Source organism: Diabrotica virgifera, chromosome 3 (assembly GCF_917563875.1).
Source record: "Diabrotica virgifera virgifera chromosome 3, PGI_DIABVI_V3a".
In the NCBI taxonomy this organism is placed as follows: domain Eukaryota; kingdom Metazoa; phylum Arthropoda; class Insecta; order Coleoptera; family Chrysomelidae; genus Diabrotica; species Diabrotica virgifera.
Genome location: NC_065445.1, coordinates 211,454,209 through 211,478,301, shown reverse-complemented (window position 1 = coordinate 211,478,301; position 24,093 = coordinate 211,454,209). Strand labels below are relative to the sequence as shown.

The window sequence follows — 24,093 nt, the reverse complement described above, 5'->3', positions numbered from 1 at the left end:
AACTGAAAAATCCATTTTAAAAAAATTTAATGTACAGGGTGTTGTTTTTGGGTCGGAATATTTTTCCAATATTTTTTAATCCGGACCTGGATTTTTTACAATTGTAAATAAATTAATTTATTGGACACCTTAAATGATATTTGCGTGCCAAATATAAAATAAATATACAGTGTGGTTAAAAAGTTAAGAACCAATTAAGAAAATGGCAAAATAGATAAAACACTCAGTATCTTTGTTATTAATGGAGTAAGATCCATTAAGTATGGTATTTTTGAGACCGCCTAAGTGTCCTCTTTCTACAGTTAACGTATGTTACTTTCCCAATGAAACACCCTGTATAACCGCCAGAAAATTTAACATGTTCATTTTCCCAAAAAAGACAAAATGCATGGTTATAACAGCAAATCCAATAAGATGTAGGTAAATTGGAGCTGGAGGGTCAGATAAATAGAACAAGTGATGGAGTTTAAATACCTAGCCATCACACTATCTAGCTACGGACTACGGAAGGCAAACAGAAGTGGAAGAACAAGTGAATAGAGCAAACAGAGCCGCAGGTTGCCTGAATTACACAATATGGAGAAATAAAAATATCGGAAAAGAAATTAAGGGAAGATTTTACAAAATAGTCATCACACACGACTAATGACATTCAGAAGCACGTCATGACACAGAGAGAACAAGAAGAGTGCTAGAAACAACAGAGGTGAATACCCTTAGAAAAATCGATGGTGAGACACTATAGCACAGAGCTAAAAGTACAGATACATGATGGATATGCAGAGTGGGCTGGATAAGAAAGAGGAGAGTAAAATGGAACGATGATATAAGCGGAATGACAACAAGAATAGAGTATAAAGACTGCAAGAGACAATTCACCAATAGGAAGACGATCAGTGGGGAGACCACGAAAACGATGAAACTACAACTTGCTGGAGGCACACTGAAAAATAGACAGAGTCATGTCTATAAAAAAAGAAGAAGACTTTTTTGTTAAAACATTTTTGGTGCCACGAATAACTTTTCATAAACAGATAGTGATCCACTCTCAATATCGGTTGGCCACTCCTAGTGTTAGGGTTAGGTAATAAAAGTAAAAGAAGAAATGATTACTACGAATGGCACGATTATTAACAATAATTTTACAGTGCAGTTTTCAGAAAACTTACCTGTTAGGTGCAATTGACGCGCCAGATCCTCAGGTTCACAATGTTTGAGGATCAAAGACGGCTTTGTCTTAAGGATCGTTTAAACACAGCGATAAATCAAACAACTTATCAAGGTCAATCGAGTTGTTGCAACTTATCATTGTGTGTAAACGGTGCATCGCACGACTTATCAAAGTTGGAGTTGGGTTGAGGTTGGTATCGGATTGAATCAACTTGGATTGAATCGTCGTGTCTAAACGGTACAGCGATTTATCATTGGGGTTGGGTTACCGGATTAGAATTTATTTACATATCCAATTAAATGTACAGGGTGATTGATTAGTGGGGTAAAGCTACGTAGATCCGTTATAGTAATAGATAGCAATAAAAGTTAATAACAAAAATTGTAGTTAACTTTGAGATTCACATTTATAAAATTAATTAGAATGTTACATAGGATGTTCGATAACATAGTGGCAGACCAAATTTATTTTTTTTTATTGGAATACCCTCTATTTTATTTTATATTCAAAATCTTCTTAACTTCGCCATTACAAATGTATAAAGGATTTTTATGTTATACAGGGTATTTTACAAAGTTATAACCAATTTTATATGAAAATTGTAACAAGTTAACTCATTGTATAAATAAAAATAAGCACAAAAGCAATGGATTATTGATGCCATTTTTTTTATTTATTTGTGTTTTGTGTTTTATTAGCACTGGTTTTTACAACCAACTGGCCAGTCAATTTCATAATAATTTGTTTTAGCCTATAACTTATTATATTACTAACTCAGGGGAGTAATGTGTAGTGTGTGTGTTGAGTAAGTGTCTTGTTACTTTGCAAAGTCGACGTCATTATTGTCTTTGCAAAGAGACGCTAATTGTATCCGAACGTCTGCGGTCACTCCGGTGAGTACCGAGATCCCACAAGGACAGCAACTAGTTTCATTTATGTATTAATTTATAATAAACGAAAAATTTCTGACCCTGGTGAGATTCGAACTCACGACCATTCGGACCTTTCGAGCGCTCTTACCACTGAGCCACAGAGGGGGTCTTTACAAATATTAAATGACGCAGAATTGTCACCCAATTTTATAAAAAAAGTTCCATAAACTACTAATTTATCGTTTTATTTGGCACTGGTGGTATTTTTAAAAGACTAAAATAAATTATTGAATATCGATACAAATACGATGAACACAAATTCAATAACCTGAAACTCTAAAAGCCTTTTCATTACTAGTGTATTCGTAATTATTTGCAGTCCCAGCTGTAGTTAAGTGGTGCAATAAAACAATAAACTTGGGTCTGGGCATATCAATATCTTGGGTGAGAAAAGAACGTGAAATATCACGTTTTGCCGTTTTGCCCATAAAGGGATTACAAAGTAATGATATTTGGCCCACCTTTACTTGATAGTATTTTCAATATTTTCTGTCTGTGTTGTTGCGCGGTCAAAGAAAGACAGAGTTTCCGTTTCAGTCTATCTTAGTTTTTAAAGGCGAAATGGCAGAAGAATTAAAACAACCTACTCCTCGAGAGTTTTTGACTGAGTTTATTGAACTTTATAGAAGTCATACGTGTTTGTGGCTCGTTAAGAGCAAAGATTACTCCGACAGAAATAAAAGAGATATTGCATATGCTGAGCTCGTAAAAAAATTCCAGGAGTTTGATTCATCGGCAGACCGAAATATCGTTATCAAAAAAATTAGTGCATTACGTACGGTGTATAAGAGAGAACTGTCAAAAGTTGTCAAATCAGAAAAATCCGGGACGGGCCAGGATGATGTGTATAAACCTAGTTTGTGGTACTTCGACCTTCTGCATTTTCTGAGAGACCAGGAATCTGCAAGACCTAGTAGGAGTACCATGAGTGATGGCAATCCAGAAACAGAACAATATGTAAGTAAAATCAAATTTTTTTAGGTACCTTTAACAAAATTTAGACTAGGGCGGATCTGTGAAAAACTGTCTATTTTTGGATGTGAGAGGTGGCATTCGGATTTTTGCAGAAAAATTTAGGTGATAACTTCAATAATAATAATTGACTTATGCTGCCTTCCAAATATGCCCGAAACATTAATAAAAAAAAGTAAAATATTTAAAAATTACTAAAAATATGGATTTTTTTCTATTTTCTTTTCTTATAACTTTAAACCGATTCATTTTGGAGCAAAGTAGTAGCAAAATAAAATAAAGGTATTAAATTTCCTGTGATATGCGCTGGTTAAAAATGTGTTAATAAAGGGGAACGGTGTAAAATGCAAAGTTTTGACGCATGTCAAAATTTTCAATGTGTTTTAAGGTACCTATTAATTTTTTTTCGAATCCTGAGAAAAGTCATACGTGTTATAATTCAGGAATTTTTGAAACCTATCAGATGTTGTTAATGTCCATGTGAGGAATAACTTCTACTAAAATGTAACCAAAAATTTTAGAAGCTTTTTTATTTATCACGTTCTTCTTGTATTAAATTTGCAATTTGTGAAGATTTTTAATTTTGCTGCTAGGATATTCATTTTAGAGAAAAAATTAGAAATAAAAAATTGTATTAAATTAAAAACCTAAAATTTTAGCTATGGTAAGTTTAATTTCGTTAATTATTTATTGCAAAACAGCCTGCGAAACGTCCAAAATGGCCGTTTTTGCAATTGCATTATTTATTGTAAAAATAACTTTTTTATTCTTTAAGGCTGTAAAATTAAGATCTTTCAATTCTTAACATAAAAAATATTTGTAAAGCCCGATTGGTGAATTTGTTGCTTAGATATTACAAATTGTTTATTTCGAGAAGTCAAATATCGAAGGCTATAACTTTTTTGAAAAAAATCGTAGTGTTAATTAGATCCACTCTCCTGCTAAAGACTTATATTTTCATATTCTGATGTAAATAAATGCCTAAAACATTTTTCAACCTCTTATTTCGGGTTTGAAAATAAGGGCGCAAATTTCGTTATAAACATTTACACCTGAAGCGGCCCCTGTACAGTACATCCCATTAGTTTCTAACTTGCAGATTACTGTTGCTGAAGAAAAAACGAAGATTTAAACCAAAATAAAAATTTTCTATGACCAACTTAAGCAGAGATAATTGTTTTTGTCAATCTAAGGGCCGGTTGTTCGAACGCTAATCAGCAATGATCACTATCAAATATTTAATCACTGTCACCAAAACTGTCAATGTCAACTTTTATTGGATTGCTGAAAACATAATTGATTAAAATTATGAGATTAGTTAATCAATTAACATAACAATTATTAACATAATTGATTAAGTAATTTCATATTATGTTTTCAGCAACCCAAACAAAGTTGACATTGACAGTTGGTGACAGTAATTAAATATTTGATAATGATCATTGTTGATTAGCGTTCGAACAACCAGCCCTTAGTGACTTTATTTATAACAAATAAAAAATATTTCACAGTCATTGACTGAAGATAGACTTATACAGGGTGTTTCATTGGGAAAGTAACATACGTTAACTGTAGAAAGAGGACACTTTGGCGGTTTCAAAATTACCATACCTACTCAATGGGTCTTCCTTCATTAATAACAGAGATACTGGGTGTTTTATCTATTTTGCCATTTTCTTATTTGGTTCATAACTTTTTAACCACACTGTATATTTATTTGATATTTGTCACGAAAATATTCTTTAAGGTGTACAATCAATTAATTTATTTACAATTGTAAAAAATCCAGGTCCGGATTAAAAAATATTGGAAAAATATCCCGACCCAAAAACAACACCCTGTATATTAAAATTTTTTTTTAAATATATTTTGCACATGAAAAAAAGGATAAAAAACTAAATTTAGTGATTTTTCTGGTAAATGATTTTTCTGGTAAAATTTTGAATTTGAATTCTGAAATTATGTGAATTGCGAGAGCTCGAAGTAAAAAAATTAAAATGTAACTTAATTTTAATTCATACCATTATTTAATCTAAACTGGTAAAATGTTAACATTTCAGTGTTTTTTTATTATGGCGACAAATTATTCATAAGAAATATTCACCTTTAATTAACGAATAAATAATGAAGAGTCCACAAAAAATACACAACTTTATGTATTCAACGAACTATCGTAAAAATTAAAAAAAAAACACAAAAATTTTTCTGAAAAATAACTTACCAAAACTATAGTAATTGTTCAAAATGGCCACCACCTTGTTAAAGGCAAAATCTTGCTCATTTTGTTATTTATCTGGCTGACTTCCTAATCTCGTCAGGGTTATTCTTCATTTCTTGAAAGGCGTCTGGAATCCGGTCAAGAAGTTCTTCCCTATTATTTATTTCCTCGTTATAAACTTTGGATTTTAAATATTCCAAAGTTATTTTACAGCAAATTTTTTCTGTTTTTTTTAATTTTTAAGATAGTCCGTTGATTAAAGTAATGTATTTTTTGTGGACCCTTTATTTATTATTCATTAATTAAAGGTGAATATTTGTTATGAATTATTTATCGCCATAATAATAAAAAAAAACACGGAAATGTTAACATTTTACCAATTTAGATTAAATAATGGTATTAATTAAAATTATGTCACATTTTAATTTTTTTACTTCGAGCTCTCGCAATTCAAAATTTTACCAGAAAAATCATTTTGCCGAACATTAAGTGTTCCACTAAATTTAGTTTTTCATCCTCTTTTCAAATGCAAAATCCATTTTTAAAAAAATTACTGTACAGGGTGTTTTTTGGGTCGGAACATTTTTCCAATATTTTTTAATCCGGCCCTGGATTTTTTATAATTGTAGATAAATTAATTGATTGGACACTTTAAAGAATATTCGGTGTTAAATATAAAATAAATATACAGTGTGTTTAACAAGTTGTAAGTCGTATTTCAATTTTTTTTCTACTTCGAGCTCTCGAAATTCGTATAATTTCTAAATTCAAATTCAACATTTGACCAGAGAATTCATTTTGCCGAAAATTCAAAGTATACCACTAAATTTAGTTTTTATCCTCTTTTCAAATGCAAAATCTATTTTAAAAAAAATAATGTACAGGGTGTTGTTTTTGGGTCGGGATATTTTTCCAATATTTTTTAATCCGGACCTGGATTTTTTACAATTGTAAATAAATTACTTGATTGTACACCTCAAAGAATATTTGCGTGCCAAATATCAAATAAATATACAGTGTGGTTAAAAAGTTATGAACCAAATAAGAAAATGTCTCGGCAAAATAGATAAAACACCCAGTATCTTTGATATTATTGAAGTAAGACCTATTAAGTATGGTATTTTTGAGACCGCCTAAGTGCCCTCTTTGAGTGTTACTTTCCCAATGAAACACCCTGTATTATCTTAAAATAAAAATTATTTTAATTTAAAATAAAATTACATTAAATTCTAAATTATTGTGTCGGTTGCCTATCACCTAACTTGTTCTGCAAAAATCGGAATGCCAGCTCTCACATCCACCTCAAAGTAGATCCCCCATGGTATATTATAATAAGTACAGGTTGATAACAAAAAACATATTGAAGAACATCCCTGGGTCTCAAATGATCTTCTAGTTTACTTAATATACTTTTCACTAATTAACTATAAATGTCAAACCTTCAATGCAAATTTTTCTTGCCAAGGAACTGATCCCTCCCCGTTAAAATACGTACAGAACTTTTCTCGAACGGTTTTTGCTTGTTGTAAAACTTGACCTCCTGAACTTCTATCGAGATTGTGGAATTTATTGGGATGAGGCCTTGCACCTAGTTGCTTAGTACCATCGATAATATCTTCTCGATCATAACTTTTAGGAGAGGAGTAATTACATGATTTTTTCATCAAGAAGTTGTGCAATGCACAGCAAGCAAGAACTAGTGATTCGATGGTTTTCACATTTAAGTTTATTGCAGTGTGAAAAATACGAAATCGTGAAGCTAAAATTCCAAAACTGTTCTCAACAACTCGCCGTGCCCTCGATATACGATAGTTGCATATTCTTCTCTCGTTATTAAGGGACTCCCGACCGTATGGCTTAATAAGATCAGGTCTTAATGCAAAGGCATCATCCCCGACAAAAACATATTCCAGGTCAAGATCAAAGCTAACTGGTTCGGGCCCAGGAATGTTTAATTGATGGTTTATAAGTTTTTCGTAGAAAAGAGTGTTATTGATCACACCTCCATCAGATATTCGACCGTTCGTTCCTACATCACACAGTATAAATTCGCAGTGAGCGTTTGCTATGGCCATCAAGACTATACTGTGTGTCTTTTTGTAGTTGAAGTAATAGGAACCACTATCCTTTGGTGGAACAATCCGGATATGTTTACCATCGACAGCGCCCAAACAATGAGGAAATTGCCACTTCTCTTCAAAATCTGAGGCAATTTTTAACCAGTCATCGGCAGTTTTAGGGAACTGAAAAACAAAAATCAATACAAATTTTAAATTACCAATTAAAATATAAATAAAAGTTTTAAATACAAATTGAATATAAATTTATATACAACGTATCTCAATCCATTTCCTCGACCACAACTGAAGAACTCTTTCTGTCACATGTCAAATATAGCCGTTCATATAGATCAGGCGGTATCTGTTTGAGTTGGGTAAATTGTATAGGATCTAAGTTTTTTGCTTTAATCGCTTCCAAATAATATTGTCCATTAACTCACGGTACAATATTGCAAAACCTCCAAATTTTAAAAAACCGTTTCCATTGACATGAAATCTGTCATACACATAGCTAACATGTCAAATAAATATAGTGATACTGGGCCGATGTGTGCTTTTGCCCAGGGGGTGACTTTCTCCCCTTCTCGGGGGTGAAAAAAATTACATTCAAAATAAGTCCAGAAATAGATAAACTGACTAATTCTAAGCAACTTAACTTTTGTTCTATAGAGTTTTTTTTTTCACTAAGGCAATACTTTTCGGGTTATTTACGACAATATGTTTAATTTTCAACAGAAAACCTCGTTTCTAGACGATTTTTCGCAAATAACTCAAAAAGAAAATATTTTATCGAAAAAAATATTCTTAGCAAAAATATATCCTATAAAAAACCAAATAAAAATATGTATATATGAAGTCTAGATACCCAGGGTCGCAGCTACTAAAAGGTGATTTCTTATTCGTCAAATTCAAAATCGAATATTTCGACGTGAAATAAACAAAAAAAAGCACTTTTTGGAAAAAGTGTTTAGCATCAAAAGTGAACAATTACGCTTAAAATAAAGTTGGTCTCTTTTTTTTGATAAACAAATCATCTCCTAATTAGCATCCCAAATGAAATTAATCGTTACCGCTTCACAAGTTACCTTACTTATGTATTGTTTATACCATCTGTAAGTTTCATCGGTTGAAAGTGATTATTTTTGAAAGGGCTTGAACAAGTCACTAATCACGTGTGCATGTAAATTTTGAAAAGCCATTTCTTAACCAATTGTTTTGTATAACAGAAAAATAAAAACCCAAAATATTCTTAAAAGAAAAATCTAAATTTTTTATTCTTTGAGATTTTTGGTATTTTTTCAAAAGTAAAGAAAACAATTGTTAACCCTTTACAACCAATTATTTTCAAAAATAAGCACTTTCAACTGATGAAACATACTAATAAGCAATAGGTACATAAGTAAAGTAACTTGTGAATCGGTGACGATTAGTTTCATTTGGCATGCTAAGTAAGAGGTGATTTTCACGATTTATTTTACCAAAAAAAGGGATCACTTTATTTTGAGCGTACATGGAGCTTACTTTTGATGATTCGTGAAACTTTTTTAAAAAACAAAATATAAAGATTTCTTAAACGCTTTACAATAGTTCTATTGAGTTTCCCCCGAAAAGTGCTTCATTTGTTGGTTATTTCGCGTTGAAATTTTCGATTTGGAATTTGACGAATATGAATCTACTTTTCATTAACTATAACTCTGCTTCTTCTGGGTCTACAGACTTCATACATACATTTTTATTTAAATTTTTTACAAGCTATATTTTTTGCTAAGAATGTTTTTTTCGATAAAATATATCATTTATATATAATCGATAAAATATATATTTATTATAATTTATTATAATAAATATACATATTCACTTACAAATAACTCGAAAAGTATTTGACTTGGTGAAAAAACTATATAGAACAAAAGTTGCTTAGTCAGTTTATCCATTTCTGCCCACGCATCGGCCCAAGCATCAGTTTATTTCTTTGACATGTAAGCTACTATGTGTATGACAAATTTCATGTCAATCCAAGCGTTTCGTTAAAATTTGGAGCAAAAACCGTGTGTAAATGGACTATTTATTAAAAATGATACTACGAGTATTATCACTATGCGTATGCTTCAAAAGGTGGGCTAAATTTATTATTAAACAATTTGTGAAAAAAAAATACTTGAAAATTCAATTTTTTTCTCCTTTTCATTGCTATATCTCGGATGATACAGCCTTTTTAAATTTTAAAAATTTTCTACAAGGTCAAGTATGATTTACCCAAATGAGGGTATTTTGGAACAGATACCGCCTGCTCTAATAAGTTTAGTGGAAACTGATAATGTTGTTTTATTTCGAACAGGAGGATTCAGAACATATGCATCTACCCCATTCCCAAGAAGGAGAGGTGGCTCTTCCAATGTCAGGTGATGATAGATGTAGCACGTCACCATCACCAAACGCTAAGTCTAAAAAAAAAAGATGCTGAGTTCGGCAGATGAGGTGATAGAGCTAGCGGGAGAGCGGCTAAAAAATATTCATCCTGATGATGAGTTCGAAGCCTACGGAAAGTATGTAGCCCATAAGCTACGTTCCCTTAAACGAACCCAGGCCATATTCGCGAGAAAACTCATAAATGACGTGATTTTTGAGGGGGAGCTTGAAACACTCTCCAAAGATTATAAAGTAATGAACAGTCAGCCATATAACCCCCAACTTTACCACCAACAACCCTACCCCCTACCCTACATCTCGGGAATGCCAGACCATCCTTGGCCTTTCAGTTCCAGTAACAATATTTTACAGCATCCAAACTCTGCCACACTTCCCTACCCCCAAACTTTCAACCGTGATACACCCGATGTATCCAACATGGCACTGCCTAACGATCCAACAAACTCTGCCACACTTCCCTACCCCCAAACTTTCAACCGTGATACACCCGATGTATCCAACATGGCACTGCCTAACGATCCAACAAACTCTCCCACACTTCCCTACCCCCAAACTTTCAACCGTGATACACCCGATGTATCCAACATGGCACTGCCTAACGATCCAAAAAACAGTCCAAAACAACCCTGACCCCTGAACAACCAATATAAATTTCGACTAATCAATTGATAACAATGTTTCAAGCTTCTTTTCAAAGTTATCGGTGTAGTAGGACATTATTTTTCATATTCGATGATTTACTACTTTGTTCTATGATTATTGACTTTATATTGTATCTTTATGTTATCTTTTATTACGTTATGTACTTTTTTATGTTTTACGATTATTAGTTTTATAGTAGGGGAGGAAAGTAGGCTAAATTTGCAGTTACTCGAGCGTTATGGGGAACTACTGCGTTGTGAAGATTAGGTCATAAAACCAAATAAAGTTAAGTAAAATTTGTCATTTAAGTGGGGACTTTCCATTTTAATTTAAGTTTCCATTTCCAACAATCATTTTTTCCGTTTACAGCGCCATCTATGCATAATTTGAAAAAATGTTTCGAATAAAATTACTTATTTTTACGCCAGGAATCCAAATCTGCAATATAAAATGGGGGCTCCAATTTAATATTTTAAAGTAACCCCCCACCCCACCTCCGTGGGGGGTCATGTTTAGTGTCATTCGATAGATTTTTCAAAAATAATGAATACGTGTATTTTGCAGTTTTTCGGTCTGATGTTTATTTCGCGAAATATCGCGGGGTTCCTATTTGAAATTTTAAATTGACCCCCACCCCTCTCCGTGGGGGTCGTGTTTAGTATTATTCGATAAATACTTAAAAAATATTGAACACGATTTTTTAGTTGTTCGATCTGACGTTTATTTCTCGAAATATTCGCATTTATCTTGTGAAATTTTGTGACTCGCCCATATCCTTACGCCCCGCTCAAACTGGATTTTTGGATTTTTGAAATATACACTGTTCTGCATGTACTTAACTTACCTTATCTTAATCTGACGATGTCGAGTTTTTCTAAGGATAGATTTTTTTTCGGACCCCCGTTAACGAACTCCTCTGTATTAAAATCCAATATATGGTAGGGGTACATTTACAAGGTACAAGGTTTCTCCCTATGTTATAAACTGACGCGCTCGAGTAACTACAAAAATCCCCGCTTGGGCTCCCCTATCATTATAATGTATTATATTTCATTATTTTAAAAGAAAATAGAAAACTGTTCTGTATAGAAAAAAATGTTCTATAATAAATAACACATACCTGGATAAATTGTTGTAGTACTTTATAAATAGCTTCACAGGTTTCTGGGATTATTGAGCTCAGAGATGGTTTAGAAATGGCAGTTGAATATTCTATGTCCTTCAAGGTTCTTCCGGTGGCAAGGAATCGTAAGGTAGCTGAGAGTCTTTCGTGTGGGGATATCGCTTTTCTCATTAAAGTATCATGTTTCGTAATAAACGGAGAAACTAAGCTTAACAACTCATGATACGTCCCCTCGTCCATCTTCAAATAATTTCGCCAGTCGTTTGGCTCATTACTCAATTCTTGCATTAACTTCACATGAGAGAATTCCCTTCTCATTAGTAACCACTTGCGGCTCCACTTCGATCTGGGTTTTCGCGAGTTTTCCCTTTTCTTTACTACTAAACATCCGACTAATACTGACAGTAATACTTCCTCCATGGCTACGGCTTTACTGCGATCGATAGTTGTCAACAACGTTTAGGAATAATCTCGATAAATCACAGCAACATATGGCAGCGTCTAAACAACGTTTGTAACCCCAAAACATCAGTCCAGTTTAGTAAGGTACTAGTACACTTTAGAAAACCAAAAATAACAATTTTTTTCTCAGAACCTTTATTAAAAATGAATATAAAACGTTTTACATATTAATACCTAACTCTTATAGAGAACAAAAAATATATCTTTTATCATTTATGCACGTACACTAATATTGTAGAGGGCGCAAAAGTCGAGGCCTCGAAAAATGATGGCCAACAGTTAATCTCAGGATTGGAATATCCGAAATAAAAAAATCGTACAGCATTTGAAAAAGGAAGGTTTCTTACGTGACAATTTACCACAATTTGACCAAAAAATAAAAAATATAAATATTTTTTAACCATGAAAAACTGAAAAAAAAACGAGCGATTTTTTCACAAAAATTTTTCAGATTTCCGTAAAATCTTTTTTTGCGGAATTTTTCACTAAAGGTGGTAAATTGTCACGTAAAAAATCTTCCTTTTTCAAATGCCGTACGGCCTACAAGCACTAAAACTTCAGTCAAACAGTCAGAATTCGTGGTAAACAGTTGTTGGTAATAATCCGATACAACTTCTGGGAAGTAAGTACCTAATCGGACTCTTCGACTGTTATTTTTCAAGAAGCAGGTACCTGATCCCTTGATCACGCGTTTTTATTACTTTTTCTTTTGCGTAGACAGACGAATAGGAGGGAGTGTTGTATACAAATTAAAGTACGGTAATGGTACTTTTTAATAGTGATATAAAATACAGGGTATCCCATTTAAATTTTACTGAAAAAATAATGTACTTGAGTTTTAACTCACCCTTTATTAGATATAAAGTAAATTAGCAATATCAATCATTTTTAAAAATTTTGACAATAAATAAAAAAATATGGCATCAATAAACCATTGCCGTTGTGCTTATTTTTATTTATACAGTGAGTTAAACTTGTTACGATTTTCATATAAAATTGGTTATAACTTTGTAAATACCCTGTATAACATAAACAACCTTTATATTTTGAAAGTAACAGGATCTATTTGTTTAGGATTAAAACTAGTTGTAATTCATTGAAGGGTCTAAAAGGGTCTAGGTCCCTTCTTCAACTTGTTGTGGTCAACTTATCACAGCGTCTAAACAGCGTTTCAATCACAGCAACTTGTCATCACAACTAGTTGCTGTGACTTATCGCTGTGTTTAAACGATCCTTTATTGTCGACCGTCGATTTTTATCTGGTATGGTGTGGCCGAGTCGAAATCGAACTGAGTTTAGTCTGCTGGTGATTTATGCCACCGAAAATTTATTTTGTAATTATAGGTGTGTTTTGGGGAAGAGCTCGCCTTCAAAATATATCATTCTATTGGGATCGATTCTGCGGCTAGATGGACATTTAAAATATAGCAAAAGCTGGCTCCGGGGAAATTTAATGTCTAATTGTATATTTCGTAATGACTTCGAGAACGAAATTAATTGAATTATTAAAATGGTGTGCGGTAAGTTATTGAAAACTAATAAAAATGCTTTGGACGGTTAAAATTCTATAGGCCGATTTCTCAATATTGGCTTACCTTCTAATTGGCATAATTTATATCTAGGGTAATGTGTATAGTTGCCAAATGACATATAGTTTTGTTATTGTATCCTAACTTTTTATTGGTAGTTAGCAGCACATTCATCACATACGTCAAACATCCGTGGTTCTTAAATTATCGAAACTAATAACATTTTTAGCAAAAAATTTGTGCCTTTATAGTGTGCAGTCTACCCCGAGGATGCGGTCTACTCCGAAGATGCGGTCTACCTTTGCATACATCGATAGATAGATTTAAAGAGGTGGCTTTTGGCCTATTCCTATTTCACAATTTCCACTGCGACCTTTTCAGATCTATTGTGGTCATCTAGTCCTAGATTATATTCTCTAGACTGGCCCTTTTTAAGAGGTCTAATAGTTTCGGGACTGAATCTTCCATGTAGTTATTTGCCGGTGGATTTTCTTCTCGTTATGGAAAGAACGGCACGTTTGCCAGACTATCACACTGACAGAATGTGCTCTGCTGTTTTTCCTTCCAGGTGCATAGGTCATCATCTGACAATCCCATCAGCTTCAAGTGCCTATTCCATGGACGTATAAATAAAATCGTTTATTAATTTATATTATTTATATTATATATTTACATTACCCGGTCATATTACCCGTATGCACGCCAATGGTGAATATAAAATTCTTAAATGTATGCCAAAAAATGCGCAATAATTAAAACCTACCAAATTTCATTTGCATATCTCAACCGGTTTTAGAGCAATAAATAAATCGTCAGTTTGTAAGAAAAAATTCAACATCCCGTATCTCAGAAACGAAGCATTTGCGGACATATGTTCATAAAGCAAACTGTCATTATTTTTTCATGCAGAATTACTCCTTAAAGTTTGTCGCACTTATTTAGAAACACAGGAGAATCCGACGAAACAGGCAGGAGAATCCGACGATATCAAAATCAAACGTGGGGTCCGTCAGGGATGTATACTATCCCCACTGCTGTTTAACATCTACTCTGAGGAAATCTGTGGTATTCGCTGACAGTTCTGAAGCCCTACAGGAGTTAATGAACAGAATCGCAGAAGTCAGTCAGATATACGGACTTTCACTAAACACTAAGAAAACAAAATGTATGATTATCTCTAAGAACAAACAGCAATTTGGACGAATCAGTGTGAATGGTCAACAAATAGAAAGAGTAAAAACATGTACCTACCTTGTTACGAACGTCAATGAAAATTGGGACCATTCTATAGAAATCAAATGTAGGATAGAGAAAGCATGATGTGCATTTCAAAAAATGGCAAAGTTGTTCAAATGTCATGATTTTTCGATACCCATAAAAGTCAGATTACTAGGATGTTGTATCTTTCCAATACTGTTGTACGGAGTTGAGTCGTGGACTCTCACAGACGCCACCTGCAAGAAAATTGAGGCTTTTGAGATGTGGCTTTAAATCGTCGAATCCGAAGATATCTTATACCGACCACATTACTAATGAGGGTGTTTTGCTGAGAATGTAAAAAGAAAAAGAGCTGTTAATCAAAATAAAAACAGCCAAAATCGAATACCTCGGTCACATCATGAGGAACAGTGAAAGATATGGACTGCTGCAACTGGTCTTACACTGTCTTACAGGGAAAAGTAGAGGGAAAGCGGGGACCAGGAAGGCGAAGGATTTCGTGACTGAAGAATCTACGTACGTGGTTCAACACAACCACTACAAATCTTTTCAGAGCAGCAGTGTGCAAAGTACAGATTGCCATGATGGTCGCCAACATCCGAAATGGATAGGCACTACAAGAAGAAGATTTAGAAACACCCTGTATTGATGAAGAACGTTGCTAGTTGTTAAAGTACTTAACTTTTTTATTATCCAACGTAAGCGAATGAATCAAAAAGCATAATGTTAAGAAAGCCTAAGGCTAAAGTTGAGTTTTAATTTCAATATTTTATATACGCCAGAATATTCCACAGGTTGTTTCAAACTTTGAGGAAAAAACACACTATCATTGTTACACCTGATATACAATGACAATGACACTTATCTGTTTAGCAACAATATTTTACATCGATATTTTTGAATTGGGTTTTAGCTGGGTTTAGGGTCACTCTCCATTTGTTACACCATTCGACAGTTCTGTCTAGCTGTGCTTGTGCTTTGTCGAATACCGAGCTTTCCCCCTCTTACGGAGAGGTGGGCCAGTGGTGATTAGGGCTGTGTCATCGGCGAGAATAAAGCTGTAACATATTAAAAAAATCACTAAAATCGGACAACAGGTTTTTGCATTAGGAAATACAAGACATCAAAAATGTCCCATTTTTAAGGTGGTGCGTTAATTTTGATGCTTATGTGTATGAACGACTTCTTCCTGAATCGGATTTTCAATGTGCTGCTCCGCCGTATATTGTCTCGTTTTGTTTATTTCGATTGTCTGCGTTTGGGTTTTCTTCGAAGTATTCTTTCCATCCCCTTATAATATAATCTTATGCTTCTCTTTTAGTAGTTATACGTCTCTTTGTGTTTGTACATAAGTCGTCAATTTTGGTCTACGTCACTGTGTGCTTCTTTTATTCTTTTATACAATTTTCTGCTTTCATGTTCATATCTGTTGTTATGCTCTTGGATTTCCAGTACTTGTTGTTTCAAAGTCTGTCTTTTTTTCTTCTGCATATTCTAGTCGCTAGTATTCTATTTTAGTTATAAATTTCTACTGCTATTTTTAGTGTTGTGGTCTTTGAAGATGGTTGAACTTAGCTTGTCTTATTTTTCTTCTTCTGCAGTTCTGCGTTCATCATCACACCATTCTGTTATTATTTTCTTTAATTGTCTCCATTCCTCCTCTGTAGTATCTTCCTCTCTGGTCCCGTTATTATTGTCTTTAATTGTCTCCATTATTCCTTTGCACTATGTTCCTCTCTGATTCAGTGGAGTTTTATTTAGCGAGCATTTTGATATTATTGTCTCTTTGTTGACTTTGAATCCTTTAACAGACAAGGAAGTACTAGTAAGACAGTAAGACAATAAATAAATAATCGTCATATGTATAATATGTATAAACTATATATTATGTATAAAATAAATAGTTGTCAATAAATTGTCAACTTCTTTCAATTATTATATTGCATACTTTTGAAAAGGTTATTACAAATAATATAAGGAATAAAATTCATTTGAGTATATACCCTACATCAGCGATTTTTTTCAAAAACGAGAAATACCACAAAACTTTTAGTTATTAGTCGTAAAAACCTGTCATCGATCCAACCGCACCAAACCGCACCAGTCCGTCTTTTATCATTAAAAATCTTGGAGAGATGACCCGACCCGGCTTTATTAATTATCTGTACCGCCAAAAGGTCTCTCTGCTGGACATCGTCTTTGTAAACATATAGATGCATTTGGTAGCTGTTGTTTGACAATTGACTGTGGTAAGTTTTTAGAATCCAATTATTCTCCTCTTGTGTTATTTTGGTTTTAGGAAAAAGTTTGTACAAGTCGAGGATTAGAAAGTTGTAAATTACCGTATTGCTTAAAGGATTATAGAAGAATTAGGCACTATGATTTTGGGGTATAGATAGACGAAATTGTAAAGATTTTAAGAGGATTTTCAAACAAGTTTATTTATTTGGTGAATTTAGAAGACATAATACTTGCCTGTTTTACTACCAGTACCAGTTGTAAAGTTTTATACTGAAAACAAACAAAGCAACAATGATAAAAAACGTGAAATTTAACCTCTTTATACCATTTGTTCTACTATTGTCCGACAAAATTTAAAAAAAGGAAAAAATAAGAGTTCAGGGTAATGATTGGGACTCTTTTTTTCTTGACAAGGTCTCATCCTTTTACGAAGAAATTACCTTTACAATAAAGGATAAAAGTCGATAGAGTGTAAGGCTTTTTATTTAAAAAAAGATCATTGTTCCCCTTTTAAAACAAGAGGACGACGCTAATTTGACACATATCAGATCCTTATTTGACAACTCCAGAGAAAATATTAAAAGTTTAGATTAGAATAGTTGCTCTAGATAGTCTAGATGTACACCTAATAGACCGGTCTAGCTAGACTCAAAAATAGTAGTAAGGTTACAATAATTACCGACAAGGTGAAAATTGACAGGGTTGCTCAAAATACCATCATAAATGAAATCTAAAAACTCCTCATAAATCCGACCCGAGCTAAAAAATTTATGCGGGGTCAAAGGTCACCAAATATGGTTTTTAGCGATTTTCAGCGAAACGGTAAGTTTTATCATAAAATTAGTTCTAACAAAAAATGTAGATTAGATTATTATCTATAAAAAAGATTTTAATACTTTTTTTCCTAAGAGCCTAAGTTTTTGAGATATAACGATTCAAAGAGTTGAAAGAGTTCTAATCGTCATAATATGTATTAATACGTATTTAATATTACACCACGTACAGTGCGGTGGAATAAATGTTGCCCCCCCCCCTTATTAACTTGTTTATTTTAAAAATATAAGCAAAACGCTCGGACAGGTCGATTTTTAAACTAACCATAGTATATTATAGCATCAACGTTTCGAACTTTACGCGATCCCTCTTTAGGTGACAGCCATAACTTTGATTTTTTTAAATGGGAAAGTACATCATGTGACACCTCATTCAAAAGCTCTTAAAATACTGAGTTCAAAAATGTATAATACATACTTTAATCCTGTTTGAGAGCGTAGGCGCAAAATTTCGGTCGAATTCTTTCTAAATGCAATCATTTTTTTCGAATCGTGAAAAAACTAATAAATATTTTTGAAAAATTTAAACGCAGAATGAAATATTACAGTATTCTCGATGGTCCAAAGTCCCTGAGAACTCCTATAATGTTTATTTTAATAAGTCACAGTGGTGGAAAAAAGAGAAAATTTAGTGTGATTTTTAATTTCAAATATATCATTCAAAAGAAACTTTTTGTTTATTCTAAGACACTGTCAGCCCTCGGTAATAATCTAATCTTTCATTCTGCGTTTAAATTTTTCAAAAATACTTATTAGTTTTCTGAGAATTCGAAAAAAATTAATGCGTTTAAAAAGAGTTCGACCGAAATTTTGGGCCTGCAATCTGAAAAAGGATTAAAGTATTATACATTTTTGAAATCAGTATTTTAAAAGCTGTTAAATGAGGTGTCACATGATGTACTTTACTATATAAAAAAATCAAAGTTATGTCTGTCCCCTGAAGAGGGATCGCGTAAAGTTCGAAACGTTGATGCTATGATATACTATGATTAGTTTAAAAATCGACCTATCCGAGCGTTTTGCTTATATTCTTAAAATAAACAAAATAACAGGGGGGAGCAACACCTATTCCACCGCACTGTATATACATCACTGAAGCTGTATGTAATACAAGTAAACATAATATTCTATCGGTCAACTTAACTTATAAAACACATAATAATATAAGATATTATAAATATGATAATGTTTCTACTATACAGCTTGCGGTCTACCGAGGGATGCAATGTATATGTAAGCTGTATTATTACAGTGCCTACAAAAAAATATTTACAAAGTGAATGTAACTCGAAAATAATAAGAATTATTATTTCAATTTTACGGCTTATTCCCAACAAAAATAGTAAATTGATATGACAAAGTATTAACTTATAATAACTCTTCTTACTTATGCGTCTTATTCAATTTGTAAAGATGGGTTTCGTCGGAATAAACACGTTCTATCGGTACGTCGGCTAATCTAATCACTGTACCTATTTTTTTCTCAGAAGGGTTTGAACATAATAATGAAAACCAACTTTCTAGGCAAAATGTTTATTGCTTAGTACTAATAAACATTTCAATATACAATAAACTTTATGCAAATTTAGTTTGTTTACTATGCAAATTACACCGTAATCTTCCTGGGTGGCGGAATCCTTCAGGTAGATCAAATCCGCCGCTAACAGTTTGGCCGCCCTCACGCAATTTCAATTATGCCGCCCCCTCTTCAACTATAACTATTTAGACTGGCCTTTCAGAAAGTCCCTTAGTTTTCTTACATACATAAGGGTGTGAAAAAGAAAAAGAACACTTTACACATATAGACCATTTAATAATGATAATTCGCAATACACTATTTTAAAACTTGTACATTAATATTCTTAAGAAACACTTACAGACTACAAAACAAAAATGTAATTATTATATTCTTAAATAATACAAATTGTTACAAAGGTATTTAAATGATTGATTGTTTTAATAGTACATTGTTTACCGGGTAGGAAAAGCTTAACATTCCTGGACGACTGTGAAGATTGCAAGTCGAGGCGCAAGCCGAGACTTAGCAACACAGAGTCCAGGAATGTGGCTTTTCCTACGAGGTAAACATACTATTTTTCCGTAAATCGTTTAAAATTCGACAGATATTGATTGATTTAAAAAAAACGCGATAATTTTATTCCCAAATAAATGGTGCTTTGAAATTCCTAATAAAATTACTTGGGTTACTATGGAAACGTATTGAGGTTGAATTGTCAAACTTGACGCTTATAAATAGAACACTAACAACTGTACGGAAATATCATTTCCTTACAGTAAGGAAATGACATTTCCTTACAGTAAGGAAGTCCTGACTTTTTCTTCAAGAAATTTTGACAGGAATGTCAAAATTTCCTGGCGATTTGCGGAAAAAATACATTACAAGAAAGTACAAAATTACTCTTCTATATAAGTAACTCTTCTATAATAGATACTTAAAGTATGTAATAAACACGGCTTATTTTCTTTAGATTTGTATTTCAGAAAAAAATTGTATGCAGAAATCAAAAAATTGCAATCAAGTTAGGTTATATTTTGAATAACTAGTATGGGAGTAACTAACCACTCAAAGAAAGGAAGGCTGATTTTAGGGGCTGCTCTTATTGCGATTGTTTTCGATGGCTGTGTAGTATAATATAGAAACGCATTGATTATGGTTTATTTTAGACATAGCCTTTTGTAGTGTTAGCGAAGTTTTTACACTTCCTCTAAATTTTGATAATTACTGATTCTAACAAAAAATGTTTGTTCTACACTCACCGGCACAAAATTCCTCCACTCAAAATTTTTTATTAAGTTTGACAATCTATAACTTTATTATTTGTACTCCAATTTTCAAAATTTTTGCATCAGTTTGTAGGTACGTGTATTGATATCGTTTGTTATTATTCCGGTAACAACATTTTTTTGACTAGATGGCATTATACGGGGGTAAATGGAAGCGTTGTGTTTTCTCCTCATTTAAAAAAATTCTGTGGAAAAATTGGAGTGCTGATTTTGTTTTATATACTCCTTTTATATTATCCTTAAGGTATTACTAAAGTTTTGTTTTTTGAATTATCCCTTTATCTCGTTTCTTGTAAGAGCTGTAATAAAAACACTGCTTTGAAGGTTTATTTAATTAAAAATATCAAACGCACTAAAATTAACAAAACAAAACAAAATTAACAACAAAACAAAGTAATTCAATAGCGGGTACGTCCACCTCTTGCAGCAACGACTGCTCGCAATCTGCTTAGCATCGAATAAAGATGTGTTATCCTTGCCTGGGAAATAGCCCGATATTCCTCTACCAGGGCCATAACGGTACCAAATTTTCTGGAGGTCTAGGATGACGGCAAATAGCTTTTTTTAATTCATCCCATAAATGCTCAATATGATTGAGATCTGGGCTGCATGCGGGCCATTCTAATCTTATCAATCCAACCTCTATTGTATGAGTCAATCAGTGTTTTTATTTACAAAAAATGGTACAGCTCTTACATGAAAAGAGATATTCAGATAATTCAAAAAACAAAATTTTAGTGATGCCTCCGGGATAATATGACAGGACTATGAAACCAAATCAGCTCTTCCATTTCCCTGTATAATGCCATGCAACCAAAATCTTTTTGTTACCGGAATAATACCAAATGATATCAATACATGTACCTACAAACTGGTGCAAGAATCTTGAAAATCGGAGCACAAATAATAAAGTTATAAATTGTCAAACTTAATCAAAAATTTTGTGGGTGGCGGAATTTTGTGCCGGTGAGTGTATTTCACAAAAATTACTTTTTTTTCTATAACTGACAAGAAATGTCATAATCTGCCACCTATTGTCAGTTGCTGAACTAATTACCTACGCAACGTCGCCTACTTTACTCTATTTTTATTTTTTACCGCAAAATTGTTCAAACTTCTGGTGTTTCTGGCGATTTAGACGAAAGAATATTGTATCATACAAGGGGCAAAATGCAGAACTTTCATGTATCACGCTAAAATCTGCTATTTTTGCCTCTTTTATTATAATAAAAAACTATTTTAATCACAAAATATTAAAAACTCCTTAGCGAGTCCCGAACTCCGCCATGAGAACCAAAATCTTCTAAACTTTCTATCAGAATGGGCCTTTCTGTAACCGGCAATTACGGACTGGTTTTTAATATTTATTTCAAAGATATTATATAATGATAATAAGAAATTAATCTGGTGTTCCCATCAAACGACTCGAGCACCTAACCCTTTGAGGTCAACAAGAGAATTTAATTTTGTCCAAGCAGGTATATCAGAATCTATAATTTAGGAAGTAATAGAATTAGTTGGTCCTCGGGCTAAAGTAGATCTATATTAGATTATTTTTTAATGTTTTTACGAGAACTTAACGCTGTTAGTAGTAGCAAATATGGAAGATTATAATAAGAAGCAATTTTAACTATATGAATATTAATGAACATCCAAGATTCAGGAAAAAATTCTTGGGCGCGTCAATTAGACTAATATAATAATAATAATATAACAAGGTCATGTTGAAAATTCCACGTAGTGAAGAATCACGACTAGATCGAATTTTAATTCTGACCGAGTAATAAAATCTATTGTTCTCCATTATATCAAGGTACCCACATATAAAACGGTTTTAATAACGTAATACGCATTTCCGTTCCTAGTCGTCACTCTTTTCTATCTTGTCTGTTTACATCCCTAAGATTTTTTTGGATCTGTGGGTTTCTAAATAGTCTAACATTTTTTGGAGTATTCTACTTCCCACTGGCGAAGCGTCCATGTAACCACTGTTAGCATTGGTAACAGTAAAAAATCTTGCAAATAAATATTTTATGACGATGAATAATTCTATTTACCAATATTTTTACCAATAGAAATATATTATTATATTATGTGGTAATAGTACCTAACTCAGTAAATAGCAAATAGCCAACTACTCGTAGACACGAAAATATTGGCGAGTTTATGTGACTCAGTTGCACTTTATTATACTCTGTTACCAGACTCATTTCTGGTTACAATGGTTATATACCCACGCTGGCGCTCGGGACCGGCTAGTGACTGAAAATTTTGAAGAAGCGACGGTATAAGCGCGCTGTGTATCAGTAGCGCTGTTACCAGATTTAAAATTGGTGACAGTACCTATAAAAAGTGTGCGTGCAGTTAACCATGGATGAGTGTCGCTTCTTAATCGATCAACTACTTGAAAAATAATTCTTCTTGTATAATTTTGAAGAAAAAAATGAGACTAAAAATGAAAGACCTATTTTAAACAATTTAAAAAAGGAATCAACAAAAGTAGTTCGATATTTTAAATTTTGTTGGTACAGTGAAAATCCTTGGTTATATTATGGTTGCAACAAAAATATACTGTATTGTTGGCCATGTCTTCTAGTTTCTACAGAAAAATGGGTGGACCAGGTTCACGATTTAAATAGTGTTGGATTTTTAAAAAGGAGACATGAAATTTCTCCGTTACCTACATGTAAGATGTATACCCAATTTGATTCAGTTTGGCAAAACAAAAATCAAAAGTTCTCTTAACAAAGCTTTTAAAGCAAATATTGCTAAACATAATGAGTTTGTTAAAAAAATAGATATATATATATATATATCCTTAGCACACTTATAATAGATACTGTATGTTTTTGGGCCAACCAAGAACTAGCGTTTCGTGGTCATTTTGAGTGCGACGACTCTGACAATCGAGGCAATTACAGGGAATTGTTAACATTAATTGCCAAAAAAGATCAAAAATGTTGTCAATATCTAGAAACATGAGTTTCAAGTGATATACAAAATGATATTATTGAAGCTACACTCACCGGCACAAAATTCCGCCACCCAAAATTTTTGATTAAGTTTGACAATTTATAACTTTATTATTTGTGCTCCGATTTTCACGATTCTTGCACCAATTTGTAGATACATGTATTCATATTGTTTGGTATTATTCCGGTAACAAAAAATTTTGCTTGCATGTCATTGGACAGGGGTGAAAGGAAGCGTTGTATTTTCTCCTAATTTTAAAAAATTCTGTGGAAAAATGGAATAGCTGATTTTGTTTCATAGTCCTGTCGTATTTTCCCGAAGGCATCACCAACATTTCGTTTTTTTAATTATCCGAATATCTTTTTTCTTGTAAGAGCTGTACCATTTTTTGTAAATAAAAACACTTACTCATACAATTGAGGTTGGATTGATAAGATTAGAATGGCCCACATGCAGCCCAGATCTCAATCATATTGAGCATTTA

At 32.9% G+C, this 24,093-nt stretch overlaps 2 protein-coding genes across 2 annotated transcripts; one reads left to right on the top strand and one right to left on the bottom strand.

Moving 5' to 3' along the window:
* Window positions 1-1,241: 1,241 nt before the first annotated feature.
* LOC126881527 (uncharacterized) lies at window positions 1,242-10,062 on the top strand. The gene is made up of 2 exons (XM_050645843.1): window positions 1,242-3,060; window positions 9,692-10,062. Exons 1-2 carry the CDS (start codon window positions 2,665-2,667, stop codon window positions 9,815-9,817), a joined length of 522 nt encoding a protein of 173 aa, XP_050501800.1. The 5' UTR covers window positions 1,242-2,664; the 3' UTR covers window positions 9,818-10,062.
* On the bottom strand, window positions 6,293-13,178 carry LOC126881526 (putative nuclease HARBI1). Its single transcript, XM_050645842.1, has 2 exons — window positions 11,546-13,178; window positions 6,293-7,536 (listed from the first exon to the last, which is right to left on the bottom strand). Exons 1-2 carry the CDS (start codon window positions 11,966-11,968, stop codon window positions 6,727-6,729), a joined length of 1,233 nt encoding a protein of 410 aa, XP_050501799.1. The 5' UTR covers window positions 11,969-13,178; the 3' UTR covers window positions 6,293-6,726.
* Window positions 13,179-24,093: the final 10,915 nt, after the last annotated feature.